The 25,725-nt window shown below is 39.0% G+C and overlaps 1 protein-coding gene across 9 annotated transcripts in view; it reads left to right on the forward strand.

Annotated features, from left to right (window-relative positions):
• The window catches only part of LOC101745029 (potassium voltage-gated channel protein Shaker), a 527,752-nt gene that overhangs the window by 483,440 nt on the left and 18,587 nt on the right, over positions 1–25,725 (forward strand). For 5 of the 9 annotated variants that reach the window (XM_062670790.1, XM_012689351.4, XM_062670789.1 and 2 more), the window contains 6 exons: positions 17,390–17,493; positions 18,296–18,457; positions 18,573–19,216; positions 20,404–20,533; positions 22,109–22,314; positions 22,553–23,428. In XM_062670790.1, coding sequence (XP_062526774.1) covers positions 17,390–17,493; positions 18,296–18,457; positions 18,573–19,216; positions 20,404–20,533; positions 22,109–22,314; positions 22,553–22,596 — 1,290 coding nt within the window. In that variant the 3' untranslated portion in view covers positions 22,597–23,428. Of the gene's footprint in view, positions 1–17,389; positions 17,494–18,295; positions 18,458–18,572; positions 19,217–20,177; positions 20,308–20,403; positions 20,534–22,108; positions 22,315–22,552; positions 23,429–24,441; positions 24,660–25,241; positions 25,444–25,725 lie in introns of those variants that run through there. The other 4 variants (XM_062670791.1, XM_062670788.1, XM_062670799.1 and 1 more) reach the window with 3 other exon arrangements.

Raw genomic sequence — 25,725 nt, forward strand, 5'->3', positions numbered from 1 at the left:
CCACGAGCTCACCTACTAGTTAAGGTTACGCTGAAATAGCCTCTCAAGGCTCTCAGCTTAGGTAGGGGAAAAAAAATCGTTCTCTGGACACTAAGACACTTAAGTCGTTGTGGCCTAAAGGATAAGACGTCCGGCGCATTCGTATGTAGCGATGCACCGGTGTTCGAATCCCGCAGGCGGGTACCAATTTTTCTAATGAAATACGTACTCAACCAATGTTCACGATTGACTTCCACGGTGAAGGAATAACATCGTGTAATAAAAATCAAACCCGCAAAATTATAATTTGCGTAATCACTGGTGGTAGGTCCTCTTGGGAGTCCGCACGGGTAGGTACCACCATCCCGCCTATTTCTGCCGTGAAGCAGTAATGCGTTTCGGTTCGAAGGGTGGGGCAGCCGTTGTAACTATACTGAGATCTTAGAACTTATATCTCGAGGTGGGTGGCGCATTTACGTTGTAGATGTCTATGGGCTCCAGTAACCACTTAACACCAGGTGGGCTGTGAGCTCGTCCATCCATCTAAGCAAATAAATAAAATAAAAACTAGAGAATTGTGTCTCAAGATAGGCAGATGAATTGTTATTGAAAAGATTATTTATTAGCACGAGAGACAAGTTTGTCTCGTCTTAACACATAATAAAAAAACAAAGTTGCTTCCCAAAGGACTCGTCGTTATTGCTGAAGAGTCCTTCGGGAATGTATAAAAGATGTTATTTTAAGTTGACGATTACCTGAATAAAAGGTGCGACTTTATCACGAAGTGGGAATAAGATGTTCACGCCAGATAGTTTCATTTTACTAGTACTTATTGATACCTTTTTTTACCTTTTTTTTATTGCTGAATGGGTGGACGAGCTTACCACCCACCTGTTGTTAAGTGGTTACTGGAGTCCATAGACATCTACAACGTAAATGCGCCACCCACCTTGAGATATAAGTTCTAAGATCTCAGTATAATTACAACGGCTGCCCCACCGTTCAAACCAAAAATCCCACCCTTCAATTATAAAATGGTTAGTCTGCTATTAAAAGAAAAATGACTAAAGATGTGTAACAGTACGATAAATAAATAAAGAGCAGCTTAAACTTAAATTGCTGTCATAATCGTATCGTTCCCGAGTACACCAGTGAGCCTGGTCTGCTGGTATCCTCTATTTCTTGCAGCCCGTTCTTCACAAGACACCGCATCGACTAGCCAGGCGGCCTCCCATATCTGTGTCGAGGTAATTCTGAACGGGCAAGTGGTGCTCGCACCTTACTCTACTAGAAGCCTAGCCGCGGTCGTCGATCAAAACCCTGCCAACGTTAAATTGAGTCACTTAGGAATCGACATGAAAACATTAGGATTGTTATCGCGTGTGCAGGGCGGGTTACCATCGGGTCGCGTGTTGTCGTCGCGCCGTCCACTGACCAATTACACGTACCTGTTGAACAGGGCGAACGTAAGTTACAAGAATTTAATGTTACGTTTCTATTACCGCAGATACGGTAGGCAGCGGCTTGGCTCTGCCCCTGGCATTGCTGAAGTCCACGGGCGACGGTAACCACTCACCACCAGGTGGGCCGTATGCTCGTCGGCCTACAAGGGCAATAAAAAAAATACACAGAGAAATTCACAGTCCACCCAGACAAACATTGTACCTTAAACTTCAACGCAATTTAACTCTTTCAGTCACCATCATCTGGTTCTAAGCCAGTTAAGACCATGGCGACCAAAATTTTCTGTTTAATAACCTAAAAGCTAATGTCTGCGCCTCTCATGCTCTCTAACATGGCTACGGTAGCCTATCTTGTTCTTAAACGTGCACAAACAGATGGTACACGTAAGAACACCATCCACGTAGTTGTAAAAACTGGTGGAAGACGGTCTATTTTTCAGTTTATCTCATCTGTCGTCTAGTTCGCGACTCCTGTCGTTTTCAAAGAAATACGCGCTTTGCTGCACCAAGCGTCTCCACTCCAAACGATTCTGTGCCAGGGCCTTCCAACAAGAGGAATCAATGTTGCATCTCTTTATATGCCTCTTCTGAACATCCTTATACCTTAAGAATTTAGCTTAACAGTTTGGAGTTCAGAGTATATTGGTGGTACTGGTGGTAGGACCTCTTGTGAGTCCTCGCGGGTAGGTACCACCACCCTGCTTATTTCTGCCTTGAAGCAGTAATGCATTTCGGTTTAAAGGGTGGGGCAGCCGTTGTAACTATACCTGAGACCTTAGAACTTATGTCTCAAGGTGGGTGGCGCATAGATGTTTATGGGCTCCAGTAACCACTTAATATCAGGTAGGCTGTGAGCTCGTCCACCCATCAGAGCAATAAAAAATAAATAAATAAAAGGTGCACTTTGCTATCCTCTCGTGGGAGACATCCTCATCACATGGCCTTCATCATCATCATATTCATCATCACTTCTTCGGTACACACAGTTTAAGGATAGCCAATTTTCGTCGAACGGTATGCTCGTATTCAAGTAGCAAAAATACGACATAACTTTGGTCCATTCATCTATGGTAGGATATGTCTTGAATACTACCGTCGGAGTAATTGAGGCTAACCTCATGTGGGCGGCTGCTCCCATTAACCGCTTCTCACTAGACAGCTCTTGAGCCTTTTCTAACTATTGGTAGGACCTCTTGCACTGGTGGCAGGACCTCTTGTCGTGAGGCCTGTTTCTGCCGTGAAGCAGTAATGCGTTTCGGTTTGAAGGGTGGGGCAGCCGTTGTAACCATACTGAGACCTTAGAACTTATATTTCAAGGCGGGTGACGGATTTACGTTGTAGATGTCTATGGGTTCCAGTAACCACTTAACACCAGGTGGGCTGTGAGCTCGTCCACCCATCTAGGCAATAAAAAAATACATATTCAGAAATGTTTATATCACCGATCTTCTTATGCACTTTAAGGGTTATGCAGACTCGAGTGATCATACTCACAGCATTTATGAAGATTTTTGCTAAAGTAACAGCTAAATGAAAATTGCGAATATTTAAAGTTTAATGGAAACAGTACCTACTGTGAAACAAGCAAAGTTATAATTTAACCGCAAACTCAAATAAGCTTGAATAAAAAAAAGTAAACAAATCGTGTTATTCTGTTCAACATCGTATACATAGAATCTATCTTTCGTTGTTATAATATGTGGTATGTGTCTTCAGTTTCTCGGGAGTTCATTTTAAATGGTTCATGTTATTTTAACGAGCTCCCTCAATTATTCAGAATGAGTATTGTTAGTTAGATAAAAAATATATATTCCTTAGGCAGAATAATAGTTTGGTTGTTACAGAATTTATTGTCTTAATATACATATAATATTACGATTGGGAATCGAATTATATTAACAAAGTCATAAAACGAAAAAACTGAAAGTAAGTTCTTCTAGCACTTGATTTCATGATTCTGGAAAAAAAAAAAAATTATTATTGCTTATATGGGTGGACGAGCTCACAGCCCACCTGATATTAAGTGGTTACTGGAGCCCATAGACATCTACAACGTAAATGCGCCACCCACCTTGAAATATAAGTTCTTAAGTCTCAAGTATAGTTACAATGGCTGCCCCACCCTTCAAACCGAAACGCATTACTGCTTCACGGCAGAAATAGGCAGGCTGGTGGTACCTACCCGGGCGGACTCACAAAAGGTCCTACCACCAGTAGGTAATAATGTATTTCACTGTGCGTGTGTGTTAAATGTTTTAACACATGGCTTAACCGTTAATGAATGCCACATCCCTTTATTCTGAGCTCAATGTTCGGTCGTAACAATAAAACGACCGGCATTCATATTTCACGCTTTTGACAAATAGTTGATGCAACAATGGACTGAAACGGTTACACTGAATTCGAATTTTGAATTATTGAACGTTCAATTTCACAACGCTGCAACGGTTCCAGTTCTATTTTCAAATCTCTAATACTTTAATGAAATACACGAAGACTATTAATGGAACGGGACAAAGTGATTTCGTGACTTTGTCGGCTGTAACAACGTAGGATTAGGAAACTTAGTTTTGTTTACGAGTGAGAATAACACACTTCTCGGAATCAACAATAAGAAATTTACTAATAATAAAGAGAAATGGGTTTTGAAATTCGTTTATTCACCAAATGGGTTGTGACTTAGCGCGTCTATCTACAGTCAGATAATTCATTCTAAGCCACGTGACGCGCGGCAAGGAACCGACGTAAGGACGTCTCTACATGTCCCTAAAAGGTGATTTAACGGTAATCCCGATGGAAAATGAAATTAATGTCTCAAGATTTGCGACATTTACACATAATAATATGTTGTCTATGTACTCTATCTAGAAAACGATTACGGAACGGCTACGAAGTATTCCGAAGAGTGCAACCAAAAACTTCTTGTTCTAACAATGCATTGTTTACGATATAAATTGAAATGAATGAATTACTTTGCAAACAGTTTAGTATACATTTCTGAATGTTTGAATAATAATGCACTAATATACTTATTAACCCCATGGAATAACGTAACAATACCGAAAATGAATTGTTTAATTCTAGCTTGTGTCTAGAAACATTACAATTATGCATTTCAATTATTTAACACACGCATTTGCTTCTCGTGATTCGTATGTTCAAAACACGGTATAATCTCTCGTTTCCCGTCCGGTCAATCAAATAAGGCTACGTTCACACATAGTCTCTGTGTATACGCTACCCGTTTTAACATATTATTTGTTCACACATGGGCACCGTATAACGTTCAACGTATCCGTCATTACCGGATACGATGTTCACAAGCAAATTCGTAGTATACCGCCGCTGTTCCACCAGGATGAAACTTGTTTGTCTAGCTGCACCGCCCGCCGGCCCCCTCACCCCCGCACAGTTTCTATCCGGTAAAATTGCACGGAAACATGACGGATACGTATTCCGTTCATTCAGCGTTCGATGATAAAACGGAATGTCATAATTTACCGGATCGTTTTTTTTACTATATACTGAATACTGTACCATATGTGAAGTCGCTCATACAACTTCATGCTCCATTAATGAAAAACACGTATCCGACAAAACGGACCAGTAAAACGGAGACCGTGTGTGAACGGGCTGTAAGGCGTCACCTCTCAAAATATGAACTATATTATATAATCGAATACTTTGCCCACAAAACTTGAGCACCGGGGCACACTATATAACTTAGTGACTATTAAATGCACAGAGTGACGTTTTGAATTAATAGACACGTGAAAGATTTGCAAACAACTTCGACTGGGCTCCGGCTGTGAGCGGCAGGAGTTTTTAGTGAGGTTCAACTCCCACATACCCCACCCGCTGCGCGGATCCGGCGATTTTCTTCTGAGGAAAAAAAAAGCAGAAACTAAATTCTAAATTAAATATAATTAACTGCCAATTCACTTACCTCAAAAATAACATTCAATTCACGATGCTAATTAAGAATTCAGAAAACACATTTACGAAAAGCCTAAGAAGATATTCATTCCGAACAAAAAGAAGTTAGCTTTAAACAGAAATTTCTTTGAGCGTTTAAGATAAAGAACAAAAAAAGCATTGAAATTTAATTAATTTTGTTTGAATTAGAAAATGTTCTCTCCTGAAGGCAAGAGAAAGAGGCTTTTTAATCAGTTATTCATTTGGTACATTATAATAGGAATATAAATGTTTTCGTGGTTATATGCGTTGGTTAATTTTTCATAAAATAATAATTAAATTATTTTATGAAAAAATAAACTTCAGGTGAACGTTCGGAAACAAGATTTAAGGGAAGATAAAATATACATTTCAATACACAAGTTTATAATAAAGGTATTTGAATCATTTGGTTTCTTTTTTGTACATACATTTTGTTTTAGCAAAATCAGTTGACTTTTCTAAAAGACACTAAACTGCGTATATGATCACCGTAATTGAACCACGAAACTGCCATTGTATTATAATAAATACTTCGCGGCAGAAATAGAAAAAAGGTGCAGGGAGCTCATGCGATCAAAATACGCTTCGACTATCTTATTCAACAAAAACTGAAAATATTTAAAAACACTCAGATCCAATTATGAAATGAATAAGACTTAATTAATATTAAATAAGAAGAAGAACAAGAACTGTAGTATTACTATACCTATTATATTATTCTGTACGGATCTGAATATTCATCTTGGTAATAATATTCAGATTTGTACATATCTCATTGTTTAATGCACCCGGGCACACTATATAACTTAGTGACTATTAAATGCACAGAGTGACGTTTTGAATTAATAGACACGTGAAAGATTTGCAAACAACTTCGACTGGGCTCCGGCTGTGAGCGGCAGGAGTTTTTAGTGAGGTTCAACTCCCACATACCCCACCCGCTGCGCGGATCCGGCGATTTTCTTCTGAGGAAAAAAAAAGCAGAAACTAAATTCTAAATTAAATATAATTAACTGCCAATTCACTTACCTCAAAAATAACATTCAATTCACGATGCTAATTAAGAATTCAGAAAACACATTTACGAAAAGCCTAAGAAGATATTCATTCCGAACAAAAAGAAGTTAGCTTTAAACAGAAATTTCTTTGAGCGTTTAAGATAAAGAACAAAAAAAGCATTGAAATTTAATTAATTTTGTTTGAATTAGAAAATGTTCTCTCCTGAAGGCAAGAGAAAGAGGCTTTTTAATCAGTTATTCATTTGGTACATTATAATAGGAATATAAATGTTTTCGTGGTTATATGCGTTGGTTAATTTTTCATAAAATAATAATTAAATTATTTTATGAAAAAATAAACTTCAGGTGAACGTTCGGAAACAAGATTTAAGGGAAGATAAAATATACATTTCAATACACAAGTTTATAATAAAGGTATTTGAATCATTTGGTTTCTTTTTTGTACATACATTTTGTTTTAGCAAAATCAGTTGACTTTTCTAAAAGACACTAAACTGCGTATATGACCACCGTAATTGAACCACGAAACTGCCATTGTATTATAATAAATACTTCGCGGCAGAAATAGAAAAAAGGTGCAGGGAGCTCATGCGATCAAAATACGCTTCGACTATCTTATTCAACAAAAACTGAAAATATTTAAAAACACTCAGATCCAATTATGAAATGAATAAGACTTAATTAATATTAAATAAGAAGAAGAACAAGAACTGTAGTATTACTATACCTATTATATTATTCTGTACGGATCTGAATATTCATCTTGGTAATAATATTCAGATTTGTACATATCTCATTGTTTAATGCCTGAAACGTAATATCAATAAAAATGCGGTAGTTACGCCAAAAATGTTGCAAATGAAAGTGCAGATAAACGGCAGAAGTAGTTAAACTTAACTACCCTAATAAAACTAGAGCTTATGCAACAGAGTTAGGGCTAAACTGTAAACGGAGCTTATGCAAAGCTCGCTGCAATACATTTCCGTTGTAAATTATTTAATAGACTATCAAATGCATGTACATTACTTAGTTTGCACGTGCGGTTCAGTTAGACAAAATAGCTTAATAACATTAAAGGAAACTTGCACCAAATTTTGGAGTATCTTTAAGCGTTATGGGTGTTTGTATAATTCGTTTACATTTGTTCCGTATTCTATACTTAGTGCTATGGATTGATCAGATAAAGACCATGACAACTCTTAGCATTTGCGGTAGAGAAATGATGGAATATAACATAGAACTGATCGTCATAATTGACCGTGACTAGATTACGCGACTAAGAAGAAGAATATTTAATGCTATGTTAATTTCACCCTTATTCTACTGATCGAAGAATTCAACCCCCCTTTCCCCATTTAGTTTTTTGCCGGATCTTCTCACTGGGTCGCGATTCCGATCCGGTAGTAGATTCTGCGAAGCACTGTTCTTGTTAGGGCCAGAGCTAGCAAATTCTTTCAAGTTGAGCCCGTGAGCTCACCTACCCGCCCGGGCGTAGCCGGAGTAGCTCCTTAGGCTACCAGAGATTAGGTAGGAAAACAAAAAATGGGATGGATATTTTTTTTCACACTCAACATTGTGCTAGAACCTCATATGGGCGGGATAGATGTAATGTGCTCTGCGTCAACCCTGTCCCGCAGTCTCAATAGCCCCGACTGGGCTCCGGCCCGGTCCGGGGTAGGGAGTCGGCTGTGTGCGGCAGGAGTTTTTAGTGAGGTTCAACTCCCACATACCCCACCTGCCGCGCGGGTGGGGATCCGGCGATGATCTCCTGTGGAAAAAAAAAATCTCATATGAGATTGGGAACACACACAAGTGCGCCCGCACTCCGAATAACATATCACTCCAAGAAATACTTACACAAATGGAAAATCAGATCCGGATCCGTGTTGGAACGGTCGTACGATAGCTCAATAGTTATCTAATAGCAGCTGCACTCGTATAGAACGAACAAGCAAGATACGTACATATGTACATCCAGTAATCACAGTGCTCGGAATCCTTTTGTTTGTCGAACTCACTCGTTCGGAATGTCCGAGGAAACCGAGCGTGAAAGCTCTGTTCTTGAGATAACAAACGAATCTGGAAAGCTCTGGAATGTTTGCACGTCGCTGTTATTGAACAGCGAAGGGTGTTTTGTGTTAGACAATCAATTGTTGATATGTTTGCGCAGCGGGAATATCGCACATTGTAGAGCTGTGTACTTTTTTGGTGATATTTTGTTCGCACGTCACCGACACTAATCTATCTGGTGTTTATTCCCGAATAGATGCTCGCTGTAGTTTTAGCTTTAACATCTAATTCGGATAAGTACTTGTAAACAAGTTGCACGTTCGCGGCATAAGGAGTTGCTGTGTAACTCTCCTATACCATAGATTACCAGTAAAGGTATATAACTGAGGGAATACGCTATCGAATTTATTGTAGCAGTTATACCCATATATAGATATCTATATATTAATATGTGAAGCAAAAACTTTGTACCCCTTTTTACGAAAATTTCGCGGACGGAGGAGTATGAAATTTCTCACACTTATAGAGAGTCGAGGGAGTGCACAATGCTAATATTTTTTTTAAATATTGCATAACAGATACTTTAAATCAATAAAGAAAACATTATACACACTACCATGTATTTGACACAACACATACAGAAAAATATACTCTTTGTTTACTGTCAATTGGGAAACTTTTGTTATTGTTTAAAGTCTGTGGTCGAATTGAAAATAGATTAATATTGTTTGTCTTTAATATTATTGATCTATTGTGCAGTTTTGGCGAATAGTGAGATTATATTATCGAAATATAATACTGTTTGACAATAGAAGCATAATAGTGTTTAAACTTATAATTTCAATTAATTATAGTCGAACCTCGACTACTGCGGGGTCACTAGTATAGATAAAATCACCTGTTAATCCAAGCCATGAGCTGTCAGTCAGTCTGCGAAAATTTTGAGTTACTAATAACAAACGTACAAATTTTCAGGTTAAAAATTATTTTTAATTCTAGAACAAACATTCAATTAAAGTTGTGAGCCATTTTGATGCTGTAGTTTTTAATGCTTCATGGAATACCTCTTGGATGATCCTGTTGGGCCTTACACCGCAAAACCGGACACAATAGCACCCTGAAAGCCAATACACTTGTACGGTAAACAAATGAGCAGCTCATTTACAAATTATATTACATATTTAATCCAAAAATGAGTTCAGCTCCAACACTAATTCGATAAACAACACGCAATCGACATATGGCATACTGAAACAAACATAGTTAGTACGGAACGAATTTGGGCTTAAATGTCTACACAATAGAAGCGGATATATTCGGAACTGGAAAATAGAGGAAATGCGTAAATTTAATAAGCGGCAGTCCCCTGGTCCTCCTCATCATTATCACCAGCCTTTTTTTTTTTCGTACCTAAGCTGAGAGCCTTAAGAGGCTATTTCAGCGTAACCTTAACTAGTAGGTGAGCTCACGGGGCTCAAACCTGACGACGTTGCTAACACGAACCCTTGCAAGAGCCGTGTTTCGCAGAATCTACCACCGGATCGGAAACGCGACCCACTGAGAAAATCCGGCGAGAAACTCAGTGGGCTGTGTCTGAGGGTTAATTTACTCGTCGAGCCCTTCGTCGCAAGCGACGGGTTCGACGAGAACGATGACCGGTGCTTGAGGTACTTAAAAGCAGCGTTAGTGGATCGGGAGTATCCGAAATTACGCGTTTGGGGCGACGTCGACTGCTTTCCTATCTGTCCGCAGGATCGGGAAGTTAGTTACCGGCGGCCACGATGAGAGGGTTCTCGTGTCGTGCCGCTTTATCGAAGTGGGGTCACCAGCCCATAGTCGTCCATTGCTATACATAGGCCTCCACAAGCCACACCACTGAGCCCTGTCTTTGGGCTCCCAGTCCAATATTCTGTATAATAGTCGAAATGTCTATTTTTCGGAAATTTTCTCGCACGTTTTATAAATTCCCGCACGAAATTCTTTAAAATATCAATAGCGTATGTCTAATGCATGAAACGAACCTAAAAGCCATTTAGCGTTTAGTGTACATTCAATAAAATGTTACAACAAATTACATGATAGACGTGTGTGGCTCGTAAAGAGATGTCCGGCATACATTGTTTGCGGTCGCTACAATGTCGCGTTTTAAATACATTATTTTAACGTAAAGTGCGTACGCTGCATATGCGAGTCAAGGAGGCTGGATAGTAAACAGTTTGGGCTTTGGTATGTTTTATCGAGAAAATCATTTGTTAATTTAACATCGAAGTGAACAATCCTTTAGCGGTGCTGTGATTCAAAACTCGGTAATAGGAAAAAGCGACATTAAAAAGAGACAAACATGTACATCTACAGGATTTAGGTTGCGAGAGAATGAGATAGAATACTTCTGAAGGTTTCATCCCTAGCACGAGTGAACTGCACACTTTTTTATTGCCACATACTTCAGACGTTAGCAACGATGTAAATGTCAATGGGTATCTTTTTTTATTACTTTTATTTTCTGAGATATCGTAACTGTTGCCTTAGCCGATACAAGCGTTACGTTCGCGCCTAATTTATCCCATGGAGATGAAAATATGTAAAGATGTCTTAGTTGCATTGTACTATCCATTCCATCCATACAGTTGTTGTGACTTCAAAACGTCTGAATTCTATAATGAATATGCGGCATAATTCGCCGCCAATCGTGCTCGTATTTCACTAGTGATACGCGTATAAGACGTCGGGAATGCCCGGCATCGCGGTCGAGACCATCGGCAGCTCCTAGTCTACAGAGCCGCTCAACGCCCTTGGGAAACGCACAATAAAATGTATTTTCGTACTCGTCCATTGCCAACCGCGGGTAACATCGTGTAGAAAGAAAAAAAAAACTCTTTTAAAACGTAACGCGGAATGAACATCTAGTGAATGTGTTTCGGATTCTTCACAATTGTGTGAACTGCATTGCTTTATGAACATCGTTTTTCTTTTTTCATTCAATGGAACATAAATGTGACTATGTCATAGAATTCGGACGCGGGTTGTTGAGCGACAGGAGGTTTTAGTCAGTTCGACTCCGACATGCCCCGCCCTTCATCCCCAGGGGAGGGCGGAAGTCTGGCGATTTCCTCCTGACCAAAAAAAAAAAAAGTCATAGAATATTTATTTTTGACCGTACACTAGTTTGTACTATTTTATTCTATTTTATAAGCCCATGGACGTCCACTGCTGGACATAGGCCTCCCCCAAGCCTCGCCACAAAGACCGGTCCTGCACTGCCTGCATCCAGCGGATCCCTGCGAACCTCAATAGGTCGTCGGCCCACCTTGTGGGAGGCCTACCCACGCTACGTCTCCCAGTACGCGGTCGCCACTCAAGAACCTTCTGGCCCCAACGGCCATCCGTTCCGCGGGCAACTAGTTTGTACAGCAGACTGTTAATACGAATAATCACTGTTCTACTAAAATACAAATTATACAATCGTTAAGTAAATCATATTAATTCTGAAAACGTTACCCTTATCTAAACAACGCAATACGAATTTCCGTTTTGAGCACAGAACCGTATTTATATTGAATTCGCCTCATAATCCCTACTAATATATAAATGTGAATGTAAGTTTGTTTGTTACGCTTTCACGCGAAAACTACTCAACCGATCATCATGAAACTTTGTACACATACTCTTGAAGGTATTAGAAATAACATAGGATACTTTAAAAAAAGTCTTTGTCAAAAAATCTCAAAATCTAGCTTCTTCAACGCCATCTACCGGTTCAGTAATGAAGTTCCAATCCTGAGTATTGTAAATGAAGTCGCGGGTAAAATTTAGCGTTATGCCAAAGTAACTATTCCACGCGGACGAAGTCGCAGGCAAAGCTAGTATTAAATACATTACGTGAAATTGAAAATGCTGTAATGGCACTTAGAGCCAGCCGTATCGTACACGCTCTTAAATCTAAATATTAAAAGCTCCAGGCTTAAATCGTACAATAAAAAGCTTACTGCGTCCCGTGCAGTGTGTTCACGAGTGCTTGCGTAACTGTTACTAGCATGTGTTGGCATTGCTAATGACATCGGCGACGGTTGCTTTTAATCGTTTATCTGTTTCAAGTTGGATATTTTTATACAACAACACGAGTTGAATGTTTACGGCTTTAGGTGGATGTTTCATATGAGGAGGTGAGTTCCGTCAGTCTGGTTATTAACCGTATGTTGTAATTATATAATGCCGCCGTTGCAACTATACTTGAGACCTTAGAACTTTTATATATCAAGGTGGGTGGCGCATTTACGTTGTGAATGTCTATAGGCTCCAGTAACCACTTAACACCAGGTGGGATGTGAGCTCGTCCACCCATGTAAGAAAAAAAAATATTTTTTTAACAAAGTTACATAATTTAAGACGAATTAAAGAATCAAGCTTATGTGAAGTGATCAACCGATTCACTGGCCCACCCTGAATATAAAACCCCACATACATTAGTTTGGTAGGACTTGTACTGGCATGAACATCTTCACTATCACAAAATTAACGTTCTCTTACGAGGATTTATTAGAAAATCTTTTTAAAAAAAAAGAACTTTATTTAATTCTAATAATTCAAACATGTGAAATTAACAATTGAAATTATTTGGGTCAAGTGTCACCGGGACCGCGGTTAGAATTGAACTACGTGATTTATCGGCAACCTAACTAAGCTGCATAAAGTATACGTCGTGCACCTAACATTGCATTTTTAGGTACATTAAAAATATATAACAGTTCGTATTTTATAATTAAACAAATTTTAATTAGGTTTTTTTTTATCCTTCTGTGCTCATTGCTACGGATCTTCGAGTACAACAACGAGTCGAGAGAAAACTTCTCTGCGAAGAGTTCTTAATGAAAATATCATATTTCAAAGAAGACTTTGCTCGATGACTTTCTCTAGTTCTCGCCGTAGTTTTTCAAGAAGTCGTCGCGTCTTAACTTAAATAAGATTCTCGTTTTATTTTCGCTATCTCCGACTGCGAAATTAACACTAGAAAAATGTTGATTGCGAAATAAATTTAAACAAAATGTAAAACTCAACAATCATTCTTTGATTTCCAAATAAGTCATACTAGTTATGTAGTCAAGATAAATAAGCTTTAAGAAATAGCAAAGGCTATTTGGCTCTGCTATCAACTCGCTGACATGTCGTGTATACATCTATTATACATGACGGCGCTAGGGATGGCCGAGCGGCTGTTCCGTCATCATCATTTTACTGGTGGTAGGACGTCTTGTGAGTCCGCACAGGTAGGTACCACCACCCTACCTATTTCTGCCGTGAAGCAGTAATGCGTTTCGGTTTGAACGGTGGGGCAGCCGTTGTAACTATACTTGAGACCTTAGAACTTATATCTCAAGGTGGGTGGCGCTTTTACGTCGTAGGTGTCTATGGACTCCAGTAACCACTTAACACCAAGTGAGCTGTGAGCTTGTCCACCCATCTAAGCAATAAAAAAAAAGTTAATTTTCCTGTTCAGTGGAGCTGAGTTCATTGTAATAAAATTATCTTAAATAATAATTGAATCACCTTTATTTACTTTCTCGATAATAAATCCTCACAAATACAAAGCAAACCGACAATTTCGTTCTGAATCCTCTGAAATGACGTCCTTGTCCGCGTATTGCGTTAAATACTGACGTCACGGCGTCTACCCTGCATTTTTTTATTATAGACACAAAATATAACATATTTCCGTTTCATTACCAAACAAAACAAGGTCTTAATATTACAATGGTCGTTCTGTACGACAATACCGTTCGTAACGAAGTTTTACGATATCTAAATACTATAATAGATAAATAATTATCCACATCATATTTTATATGTATATTAGAAAACATCGAAAAAAAACCTGAATCGCACTAACCTATATTTACAACTTACTAAAATTTCTACTTTCCAATAATACATTTCTACAATTACTAATTTCGATTCTATATACTATATTTATAATATTCGAAAATCAATTTTCTTACCCAGAATAAGTACCTCGCGTACTGTATAAGATATTCCCTGTAATAAATATTAATTTAATAATTATTTCAACCCAAACTTAAACTTAGATTAAATAATACCGATCTACTATATTATACATATTATTCATTTAAATGCCGAGACAAAATCAAATACACCCCGAATACTAAATAACAATTGACGGAGACATTGACTTCAGCTAGAAATCGCACCAAAAACCTACGATATAGTAATCCGATTCACCAAATACCCGGTTAATGAGAAGAACATTGTACATCTATGTTCTCAAAGAGAAAATTATTGGACCGTTCATATGAATTAGATTATTGTTAAACACGAATATACCAGTTTAATGTCTTATCGTTTGAATATTTTAGAGCAGGCTTTCAGAGGGAGCTCGTCAGTTTATCTTGACCTCTGATCCGGCTGACAGATGCCTATCACACCCAACAGTATAATTCCGTTTGAAATTCACAATTCAGGGTCACAGCTCAATGTCAACTCTGTAATGAGGCTGAGCCCTGAATTCGCGTACATACATACTTACAGTTAATTATTAATACACGTGTGAAGTGTATTAATAATTAATTGTACGTATCCCGGATCAATTTGAATATCAGATAGATATATTCGAAATTCGAATAATTCACCTCGAACTTGAACTTCAAAATTATTATTTACATCATAGTTTAATAAATATTTTGTATTGAATAGTATGTATAATATTGGTAGAATCAAACAAAGATACAGTTATAAAATTTGTTAAGAGTTTACTTAAATTGGTTTAATTAAAACACTGTAAGAAAAAAAATAGATTTATTGATTAATAAAAAACAAGTTTTTTTTATAGGAGTGGTACACGCTAATTACGCACATAATTTTATAATGAGTCTTTAGAAAATCTCTGTAGAGGAAGCTTCAAGTGAAACGAATCAGTCAGTACGCAAAAAGCCGCTTAGGATTTTAAGCGCGATTGTAAAGCGCGTTATTAAGCGCGTTTCTGATTGTTAACAAGAATTCACAACGTTTGAACAGACATTATGGACACAACAACACTATTAGCCCGGCACACTCGGGTGCGACGGAAATAGACGTGCCGCCTTGACCTTTATTTATTTTGGCGGTACCGAATATTCAAAACACGTTGAAATGAACATTCGCTGCGTTCGTATTAATCGAAACTTAAAAGGAACGTCACTAACTTGTTGGACCGATTACATGAAATCGTTAAATTTATGTTTTGTTTTAAGAATTATTTGAAATAGGAACAGGTGAAACTTTTGGTTTTTATCGATGTACTTTATACGCGACGCGTAAGTATGAATGTTAAAATACTAAAATAGTATATAATAATACTAGCAATGTACAAAAAACTTTTTTTAATTATGGTATATATTCTAGCACGCACAACTCTTTTAAACTGGAAAGCATTACTGTTACCAGTAGAATAGTATAGGATGGTGGTTACTGTCCGGATGGGTACAATATACAATATCAAGATTTTTTGCCGGCGTTTTTAATTCAGCTTAATTTAACTTATTTAAAATACAATTGCGCGATAAATTTATTTTTGTTTAATTTAATTTATTTCGGCAAAGTTTTCAGAATATATTTGATGATAAAATTGCAGTTTTCTTTCCGTCAACGATAGGTAAGCCATCTGACTGTAGGTAGGCAGTCTGTCGGTTTATTCAAAGACGGAGCTCAAACCCGGCAGGAAAATACCGACCATTTTAAATAAACGTGTAACAAATGTAAATCGTCGCGTATTAAAAACAAAATACGCAATATTCAGATATTCCGACAAAGTTATATGGTATGATGAACCCCTGCGGGTAGATGCCAATATTCTGGTTATTATCTTTCATACTCTCTGTCGGCGCTAACGATGTAGGACCTCTAGGGCCTAGATTAAGGGCCTAGAGTCTAGACTTATCGCTAACCCATGAACTCTAGTACAAAAAAGCTTCAAACTTATGTCGAGTCGACGGCGAAGTATTGGTGTCAATGAGAATGTTTCGCGAAAATCAAAATGAGAAATTACGATTGCAATTAAATGGTTAAAAGTGACCATGAACTTGTTTTCATCTGATAACCATCGTACCGTGCCTCAAAGTAGTAAAGTTTACCTGGAAGCTATTATTATTTATTTATCATAAGCATACAAGTATTTTTAGGTACCCTTTGATTTACACTAGCTTGAGTCATCTATGCCAATAAACACCAATAATAATTATAAATAATATCCATAATAAAAATAATTATCTACCAATGAAACGGAACCAAATAACTAATCAAATTATAAAATTAGACTATTTTTTTATTAATTCGTCACCAACAATAATTAATTCACACTAAATACAAAAATGACGCCAGCACTCGTGAACTCATTCGCAATGTCTTGTTTCAGTTACAATATTTTTTTCGATGATAATATCGGACCGAACTACGTCTACGGTAAATTCCTGCCTAGTTTTTTCTGCCTTGAACTAACATTAAGTACCCGAAAGACTAGAACGATCTTCTTCCGAATGAACTATCGTCGAACTCGACAAAGAGGTCGACGTGCAACCTAACCCATGCATCAGCCCGCTGAGTTTCTCGCCGGATCTTCTTAGCGGGTCGCGATTCCGATCCGGTAGTAGATTCATTCGCGAAGCAATTGCTCTTGAGTTCTTAGGTCTCCTTTGGAGGCGCTCGGGCAGTTGTTAGCAAATCCCACCCCTCCTGGCTGAGCCTTTGCTCGCCCACCTGTCCTGGTGAAACTGGAAAGGCCTTCGGGCCACCAGTAAAATTTCAATCATAAAAAAATAAATGAACTATGCATTAAAAATCAAATTCTAATCGTTAATTTTTTGCGCTGCATCAAACTTTTCCCACGGAAGTTATCTTCGTTGACATCGGATTCGAATGTATACTCCGGTTTGTTTCGTTTGATTGCATATATTATCATACGTTTACTTTTGGCAGGTGAGCGGTTTGAAGTTCGAAACTCAGCTGCGTACATTGAACCAATTCCCGGAGACGTTGCTCGGGGACCCCTCCCGCCGAATACGATACTTCGACCCACTCCGGTAATTATCAAAAACACCGCTCGTATATTATTAACAAACATAATAACAAGTCTTACTGGTGGTAGGACCTCTTGGGGCTCCGCACGGGTAGGTACCACCACCCTGCCTATTTCTGCCGTGAAGCAGTAATGCGTTTCAGTTTGAAGGGTGGGGCAGCCGTTGTAACTATATTTGAGACCTAAGAACTTATATCTCAAGGTGGGTGGCACATTTACGTTGTAGATATCTATGGGCTCCAGTAACCACTCGACACCAGGTGGGCTATGAGTTCGTCCACCCATCTAAGCAATATATAAAAAAAATGAAAATTTCAAAATCAGAAACCTAAGATCCGTTGGAGAACCGGTTTCTCAGTTGCAGTGAGGTAGAATTGATCACTACAACATAGTGAATTTAGGGCTGCTTTTATATCAAGATTTCTTAGATGTTATTTACCTTACAATTACCATCAAATCAATTTGCTTTGCTTAGATGGGTAGACGAGCTCACTGCCCACCCGATGTTAAATGTTTACCGGAGCCCATAGACATCTACAATGAAAATACCGCCACATAGTTTGCGATATAAGTTCTAAGGTCTCAGTATAGTTATAAGGGCTGCCTCATCCTTCAAACCGAAACGCATTCTGCTTCACGGCATACAAATACACAGGATGGTGGTACCTACTCGTGCGAACCTACCAGAGGTCCTATCACCAGTAAAGTGAGTTTTAAGGTCTCACTTTTAACAGTACAATTACAATTTTAACAGTACAGCTTAATTAATTTAAATAAAATAAGCTAATAATAAATAAATGGTACAGGAACGAGTACTTCTTCGACCGGAACCGACCGTCTTTCGACGCCATCCTCTACTATTACCAAAGCGGAGGACGACTCCGTCGCCCGGTAAACGTCCCCTTGGACGTCTTTTCTGAAGAGATCAAGTTCTACGAACTGGGAGAGCAGGCCACCAACAAGTTCCGGTAAGATGATTTAGTTAAATTAGAAAATTATACAAAATTAAAGTTTCAAAATACATACTTACTTATTCGTATAAGGAAGGTCGGTGAGTGGATAAAGATAATCGTTATCTTACAGTGAGGATGAAGGTTTCATCAAGGAGGAAGAGAAGCCCCTTCCCTCCAACGAACGCCAGCGCAAAATCTGGCTGCTCTTCGAATACCCCGAGAGCTCCCAGGCCGCGCGCGTCGTTGCCATCATCTCGGTCTTCGTCATCCTCCTCTCCATCGTCATCTTCTGCCTGGAGACCCTTCCTGAATTCAAACACTACAAAGTCTTCAATACAACGACCAACGGCACGAAGATTGAGGAGGACGAGGTCCCGGATATCACCGATCCATTCTTCCTTATTGAAACACTCTGCATCATCTGGTTCACCTTCGAATTGATCGTGCGGTTCTTGGCGTGTCCCAACAAATTCAACTTCTTCAGAGACGTCATGAACATCATTGATATAATCGCCATTATCCCGTACTTCATCACCCTGGCGACCGTCGTTGCCGAGGAGGAAGACACTTTGAACCTACCGCGAGCTCCCGTATCTCCGCAAGATAAGTCCACCAACCAAGCCATGAGCCTGGCTATTCTGCGGGTAATCCGTCTCGTGCGGGTGTTCCGGATCTTCAAACTGTCCCGCCACTCGAAGGGATTGCAGATTCTTGGCAGGACGCTCAAGGCGTCCATGCGAGAACTTGGCCTGCTGATCTTCTTCCTGTTCATCGGTAAGGCACGAAATAGAATAGACACCGTACCAGTCATGTTCATACATTTTTAAATTACTCGAAACTTACCCCAAGTTTTTTAAGGATCCTTTTTGTGCAGACGTCAAGACGACATCAAGAATCACCCAAATCTAATAACGAAATTGATAATTTAAAAAATTCAACAAACTAAAAAATATTTCAAGATTTCAGTTTGTAAGACATAAAAAAAACTTGAAAGAAATCTCTCGAAGAGCGATTTATTATTAAAATACTAGTAGCACATATTATATTAACCCTATACTCTAAATTTTGCAATTCTGAATTTTATACTAGAGAAATTATGTCGACTATAAAAAAATATACACATGATTGATTACGTGTCATAATTTCGGCTTTAATCTTTTACTTTCTTTGCCTAATACTAAATCAGATGCAGACAAAAAATAAAATAGGGCGTGGGGTAAATAAATAGGGTACTTAGTAAATACTATATTACAGGATTTTGCAAGACTCGATGGGGTAGAGTAATAGTAAATATAGCGACTCGAAGTAGTCAGTTTTTTTAGTTAATAAGCTAATGTATATGATAACTCATATACATATTATGTATATGGGGACGGGCCTCATTAACATGATAATGACCTGAAAAACCTTATATGAGGTATTTTAGTGCGAAATTCGTTCCGAATTTATATAGACGCATTTTAATGAAACTAATTTAAAAGCTTAAAAGTCAAATTTAAATGACTCGATAGCCTTAGTATTAGCAAGGTTCGGTAGTCAGAAACCAAGGGTTAAATAAACATGGTTTTTTTTTTGTTTTTTTTTGTACATTACCATTTAATTTTTCTTCTAAAGCATATAATAAGAATGCAAAACACAAGAAGCTCGTGGAGTACTCGGTACAACGGATGGCATCGGAGAGCGCGCACGCACCGGGCCCAACCCACATAGTGCACATTCCGTCTTGTGTTCGCAGGGGTGGTCGTGTTCTCGAGTGCAGTTTTCTTTGCTGATAAAGAATGTGTAGAGACCAATTTTTCATCAATTCCCGATGCGTTCTGGTGGGCCGTTATAACGATGACCACCGTTGGCTATGGAGACATGAGGTAACCCCGTTGACTCAAGGCCCCGCCAGCTCGCAAGCGCTCCCCCTCACTGTATGTCGCACTGTATTCTCCGTTCGTGTGTGCTTGTTCTTAAAGGTGTGGTGCTGTTTTCGTCTGCGGTGTACTTCGCTGAAGCCGGAAGCGAGAACAGCTTCTTCAAATCCATACCTGATGCGTTTTGGTGGGCGGTCGTGACAATGACGACCGTAGGATACGGAGACATGACGTATGAAACAGCGACTACACCCTAAGTTTCATTTTTGCCTCTCGTCATTTCATTTTGTCCCACAACCTTATATTGGCATACTTAACACTATTGTTGATTTTCTTTCGCCACATCATGTAACTATACATTCGCTTCAGTTTGAGTTAATTGTCGGTTCGCTTAGAACTTAACCGATCACGTTAATTTATTTATTTCACTCTATACAAGTTAATGCACGTTCTGAGATTTTTCCTTACTGTCTCAATTGAATTTCGAATTTATTTATCTATATCATTATTCTCCACGTCGTCTGAACAAGTTTTACATGGAAGCGTATTTGTAAAATTCTCATCGGAATAATACAGTGAGCGCAGTTAGCGCAACAGATCTCGTCGCCGGTGTGACTATCGCCTCTTCCAAAGCGTATTTTAAGCCCGTATCCACTTAACCTAACCGCTTTCGTTGCGAGCACTTCACCTCTGAGAAAGTCTGGCTGCTCCCAACCTGCGCAGCTTGAATCCGAAGCGGCATCTATATACCACCACCACCACCACCGATGTTCGCTCCACAATAACGCTTACGCTATATTGTCAATGTATCCTAAATGTTTGAATGTATGCATCGATGTTGTGGCGCCTACACTGATCGACATAAGCTCATCGAAAATGGTGGCAAGAGCCGGCCGCACTGTTGTCATCATCGCATTTGTACTGTAGTGGATCTCATCGTGTTATTGTAACGCTTGTGATCACTTAGTAATCTCGTTGCCTCCTGAAGCCTCAATGTGTCTAGCGTATGAGGCTTTCTGGTGAGATGGTGAAATTTACACTTATTTAATAATATGCTACTATGTAAAATTGGTGTTCGTTTGGATGTATTGCTGTTTTATATATTTAGCACAAATTTTTTTAGCTCACACACCATTTTCGATAGAGGAGCACAGTTCAATGTTAAAAAGTGGTTTGTTTACGTGCATGATTTTTGTCTTCGTTTGTAGTATTTGTCATGTTTTAGTTTTAGTATTTATTAGTAATATATCAAATAAGTATTCAATTAAATCTGCCTTCGTTAGGAGCGGAATGGATCTTTGGGACTCACACAAGATATGTCGTTATAGGCACAATTAGCTAATTGTCCGTAATGAAAAATATCTGGCTGTGCGTTCGATTTAATGGATCTATTCTCCTCCGGCGGACGCAGCGCTGGCGATAACACGAAACCGCAATGCGTTTATTGAAAAGTTGCAGTTTAATTCTGTAACTAGCTGGCGAGAATGAAAGATGACGAATGAAATAGTACTTCTTCTACTCTCATTAAACAAACGCAAAAATGCGAATGCTAAGCTCTTTTTTATATAATGTACATTTAATAAATAAATAAAAAACTTTAGATTTCGTTTATCTTAATGAACATAAAAGAACGAGGACGCTGTTGATCTGAGAGCTATGGTATGTAAAATTATGTTGCATGTTTATTATCAGTAAAGATAATATTTATTGCAGACAGAAATAATTACTGAGTAAGGGCAACATGTTGTATTGTTAGGTGATTGTTGGGCCGTTTCTCTTTCTAATAAGTGCCTCATGCTGCGTACAGGCCGGTCGGAGTCTGGGGGAAAATCGTGGGTTCGCTGTGCGCCATCGCCGGCGTGCTCACTATCGCCCTCCCCGTGCCCGTCATCGTCTCCAACTTCAACTACTTCTACCACCGCGAAACTGACCAGGAAGAGATGCAGTCCCAGAACTTCAACCACGTAACCAGCTGCCCCTACCTGCCGGGAACCATGGGCGAGCCCTACCTGAGTAAGTTTCGCGATTTCTTCGTTTCATTAGTGTAAGCTCGACATTCTCTTTATATGAACTGACGTGTTGCGAACCAAGCGAATGTTGGTAAACTCCATTGTCCGTAATATCTCCGTTGGTTTATTTGCATGCGTTGCGCTTCACAGTTTTACCTCGCACTGCATGCTCCGTTTTTTTTTATTTATTTTTTTATTTTCTTTTGATTTGTTTCGTTTATGTTGATTTTCGATAATTTCAGGTGGGAGGGACGATGAGAGGGACGAGGTTTGCTGTGACCACTGACTGTCTGACTCGTTCGTGTGTTCGTTTTGTATTACTAAGGACTATTCCGATCGGCAGAGACGATTCTTGTGATATTATCGTGTAAGGGACGAAAGCGTGCCATTAGTTCCGTGTAAATATTATATAGTCAGTAAGCGATGTAAAAATAAGATAATAAAAATTGTTATTTACTTTTCTTTTTAGTTATGTTTGAGTGGAAAATATTTTCATGTAGTTATTTAATTATGATTTACGAGTATAGTCGGAAATCTCAACAATATATCACTCACATTACTCGGTCGAACGCGTGATAAATATTCCGGGAGCCGATAACTCATTTATGTGTAATGACTTTGAGAGTCATCGATGCTCGTGTAATATAAATTTATAGAATAACGTTTCAGTACAAGGATTTAAAAGAAATGTAAAATTTACGAGTACTTTTATGATTTGTTTGGGCGAGAAGAGAGTTTGGGGCGCGGCACGATTTCAGCTCGGCCGGCTGATATGTTTTGAATGTTGTTCGCCATTCACACGGCTCATGTTGCCGACAACATGTTGTGAACGTGTCAATCACTAAACGCTTTTCATGCACCACCACCCAAATACGAACCGCCGTTCTCTGATCTTATTTATTATGTAGTTGTCTAAATGCACCATTTATTGTTTATTTTATTTTGTATGCTGTTTATCATCACTTCGCTTTCCATTCGATGCCTAGTTGCGAACATTAGGACGACCAGCCGTGTGAATGGCCGTATTAATATATTAGTCGTAAACATTTTATATTTGTTCCGAAATCATGTTTTACCGATATTGTGACATAAAGTGAGGAAGTAAAAAGTAAGTTTTATTTTGTTTCTTTTTCTTTTGTATTTTTTTTTTTACAATTTTTTTTTCTTTCCCACTTATTATTCTGTTCCGGCAATTCGCATCGTAGGATTTTAATTTACGATAAGAAAATACCGATTAATTCTTTCAGTCGATTCAAATGTGCTTATAGTGTCTCTCCGTAAGGACTATATAACTTCAAATTTACACGTGGTTACCAGCACCTATTAACGATAAATTTTTAACACAATACACATAGTATTACAATTAAGTTGTTTGAATAAATCAACGGTAATTTCGTAATACTCACGACAGATGGCAACCGGCCAGTTCTAAATTCGTATTCCGAAACTGATTTAGATTCAATAAAAAACAATTTGTGAATAGAGTCGCTCCATTCTACGCATGATAATAGTAGGTATGCATACATACTTAAAGAACGTCACACACATTAGAGTATGCAAAAGATTTTATAATTTTCTTAATAAATTTAAGAATCTGTCATACAATTTTGTGGCATATTTAATCAAATTAGGCTGTTTGTTTGAAAAATTCATCGATTCGACTAAAAATATTACTTCTTCAAACACAATCCAAGGTTAAAAAAATCACCCAATATATAAAACCTAATTTTATTTTCTATCCAAAAACTACATTTTAATAGCACTACAGAAGCTAATCCCGTAAACGATACGAAGTCATTAAACTAGTAGGATTTTCTAGAAAATACGAAGAATACTTGCTTAATACATTAGTCATTGACTTTACATCACTAGTATTCAAATTGAAATAGACGGTAAGAAGGTTAGTAGGGTCAAATAAATATTAAAATCTCGATATCGATACTAGGTCGTGATGCGTCGCTGCAAATATTATTTTAGGATCTGACATTGATTAAACAATAGATCGCCAGAAATAGATCAAATGCCGAGTTCAGCAAGCCGAGCACTCCACGACTCCAGGTCAAGCCGTAACCGCTAGAATCTGGAATAGATTTAACCGTAGTGACGAGGGCAAACTCGGGAACAGTTTCAGGGCCAATACAGAAGAAGTCCTCTATGAGCGATGACTCCTCTTCTGAGATGATGGAGTTGGACGAGTCGGCCATGGCGTCCGAGCCGCAACTCGAGCAGAACCTGCGCCGCCTCCGCGAGGAGGAGAACCTTCTGCGCGAGCAGCAAGCCACCATGGAGGCCGGTGCGTTCGACGACATCGCCGCTCTGGAGCATCAGGACGCTCTGCGCCTCAACCAGGTTACTCATCTTTTTTACGTAATATCTTCATTAACCATTTACGGATACTAAAATTGAACGAATAAAAAAATATTAATTTTTTTTATTGCTTCGATGAGTGGACGAGCTCACAGCCACCTGGTGTCAAGCGGTTACTGGAGCCCATAAATGCGTCACCCACCTTGAGATATAAGTTCTAAGATCTCAAGTATAGTTACAACGGTTGCCCCACCCTTCAAACCGAAACGCATTACTGCTTCACGGCAGAAATAGGCAGGTTGGTGGTACCCCCCCCCACCTCATCTGGGTTTGACCTCGGAGGGGATCGGACGCTTAGGCGAAGAGTGCAGGGGAGTCGTTTAGTGGGTAGGGCCCTAAAATTCCTTGGGCCCGCGGTCTGTTTCCAACACCTTGCAGATAGTCAAGTCCCACATGCCCGGCGCGCCCCCTAGGCGCGGGTACCTCGTAGGAGGTTCGGCAAAGGGTCCGAAAAAAAAGGGTGGTGGTACCCACCTGTACGGACTCACAAGAGATCCTACCACCAGTAAAATTTAACCTATGAATCCGAACTAAGAGAACAGTGTACTCGCTATTGACGTGCAGCTGCAGCAGCAAGAGCTCCAGCGTCAGCAGGCGGCCCACGCCGCACGCCACCTCCGGCAGACCCACGGGCAGGGTCAAGCCCTCGCCCTAGAGGCTCCCCCACCTCGCCGCGAGCAGGGCGCCCGCCGCCGCGCCACTTGCACCGTGCGTGTCAACAACCTGCACGCCACCGAGGCTATAGAAACGGATGTCTGACTAACAGGTTAGTATACTAAAACACCCTAAACTTATAAAAAGAAAATTTAGCCATTTGCACTTGAAAGATGACTCTCGCTCATCAATGTACTTAAATAGTACACTTAAATTAAAATGTGTAAACTATTTACTTTATTCGATGATTGTCATCTTGTTATTAAATCATGTGGTGAGTAATATTCACTTCTCGAGAGCAAAGGGTTAATTAATTAGTTTTACCTTTCCGTTCTTTAACGGATGTAATAGCAGGGATCCTGTAAAACTACAAAGCCAAAATGTTGGTCTAGCA

The sequence above is a fragment of the Bombyx mori genome, chromosome 1, assembly GCF_030269925.1.
Source record: "Bombyx mori chromosome 1, ASM3026992v2".
Lineage (NCBI taxonomy): Eukaryota > Metazoa > Arthropoda > Insecta > Lepidoptera > Bombycidae > Bombyx > Bombyx mori.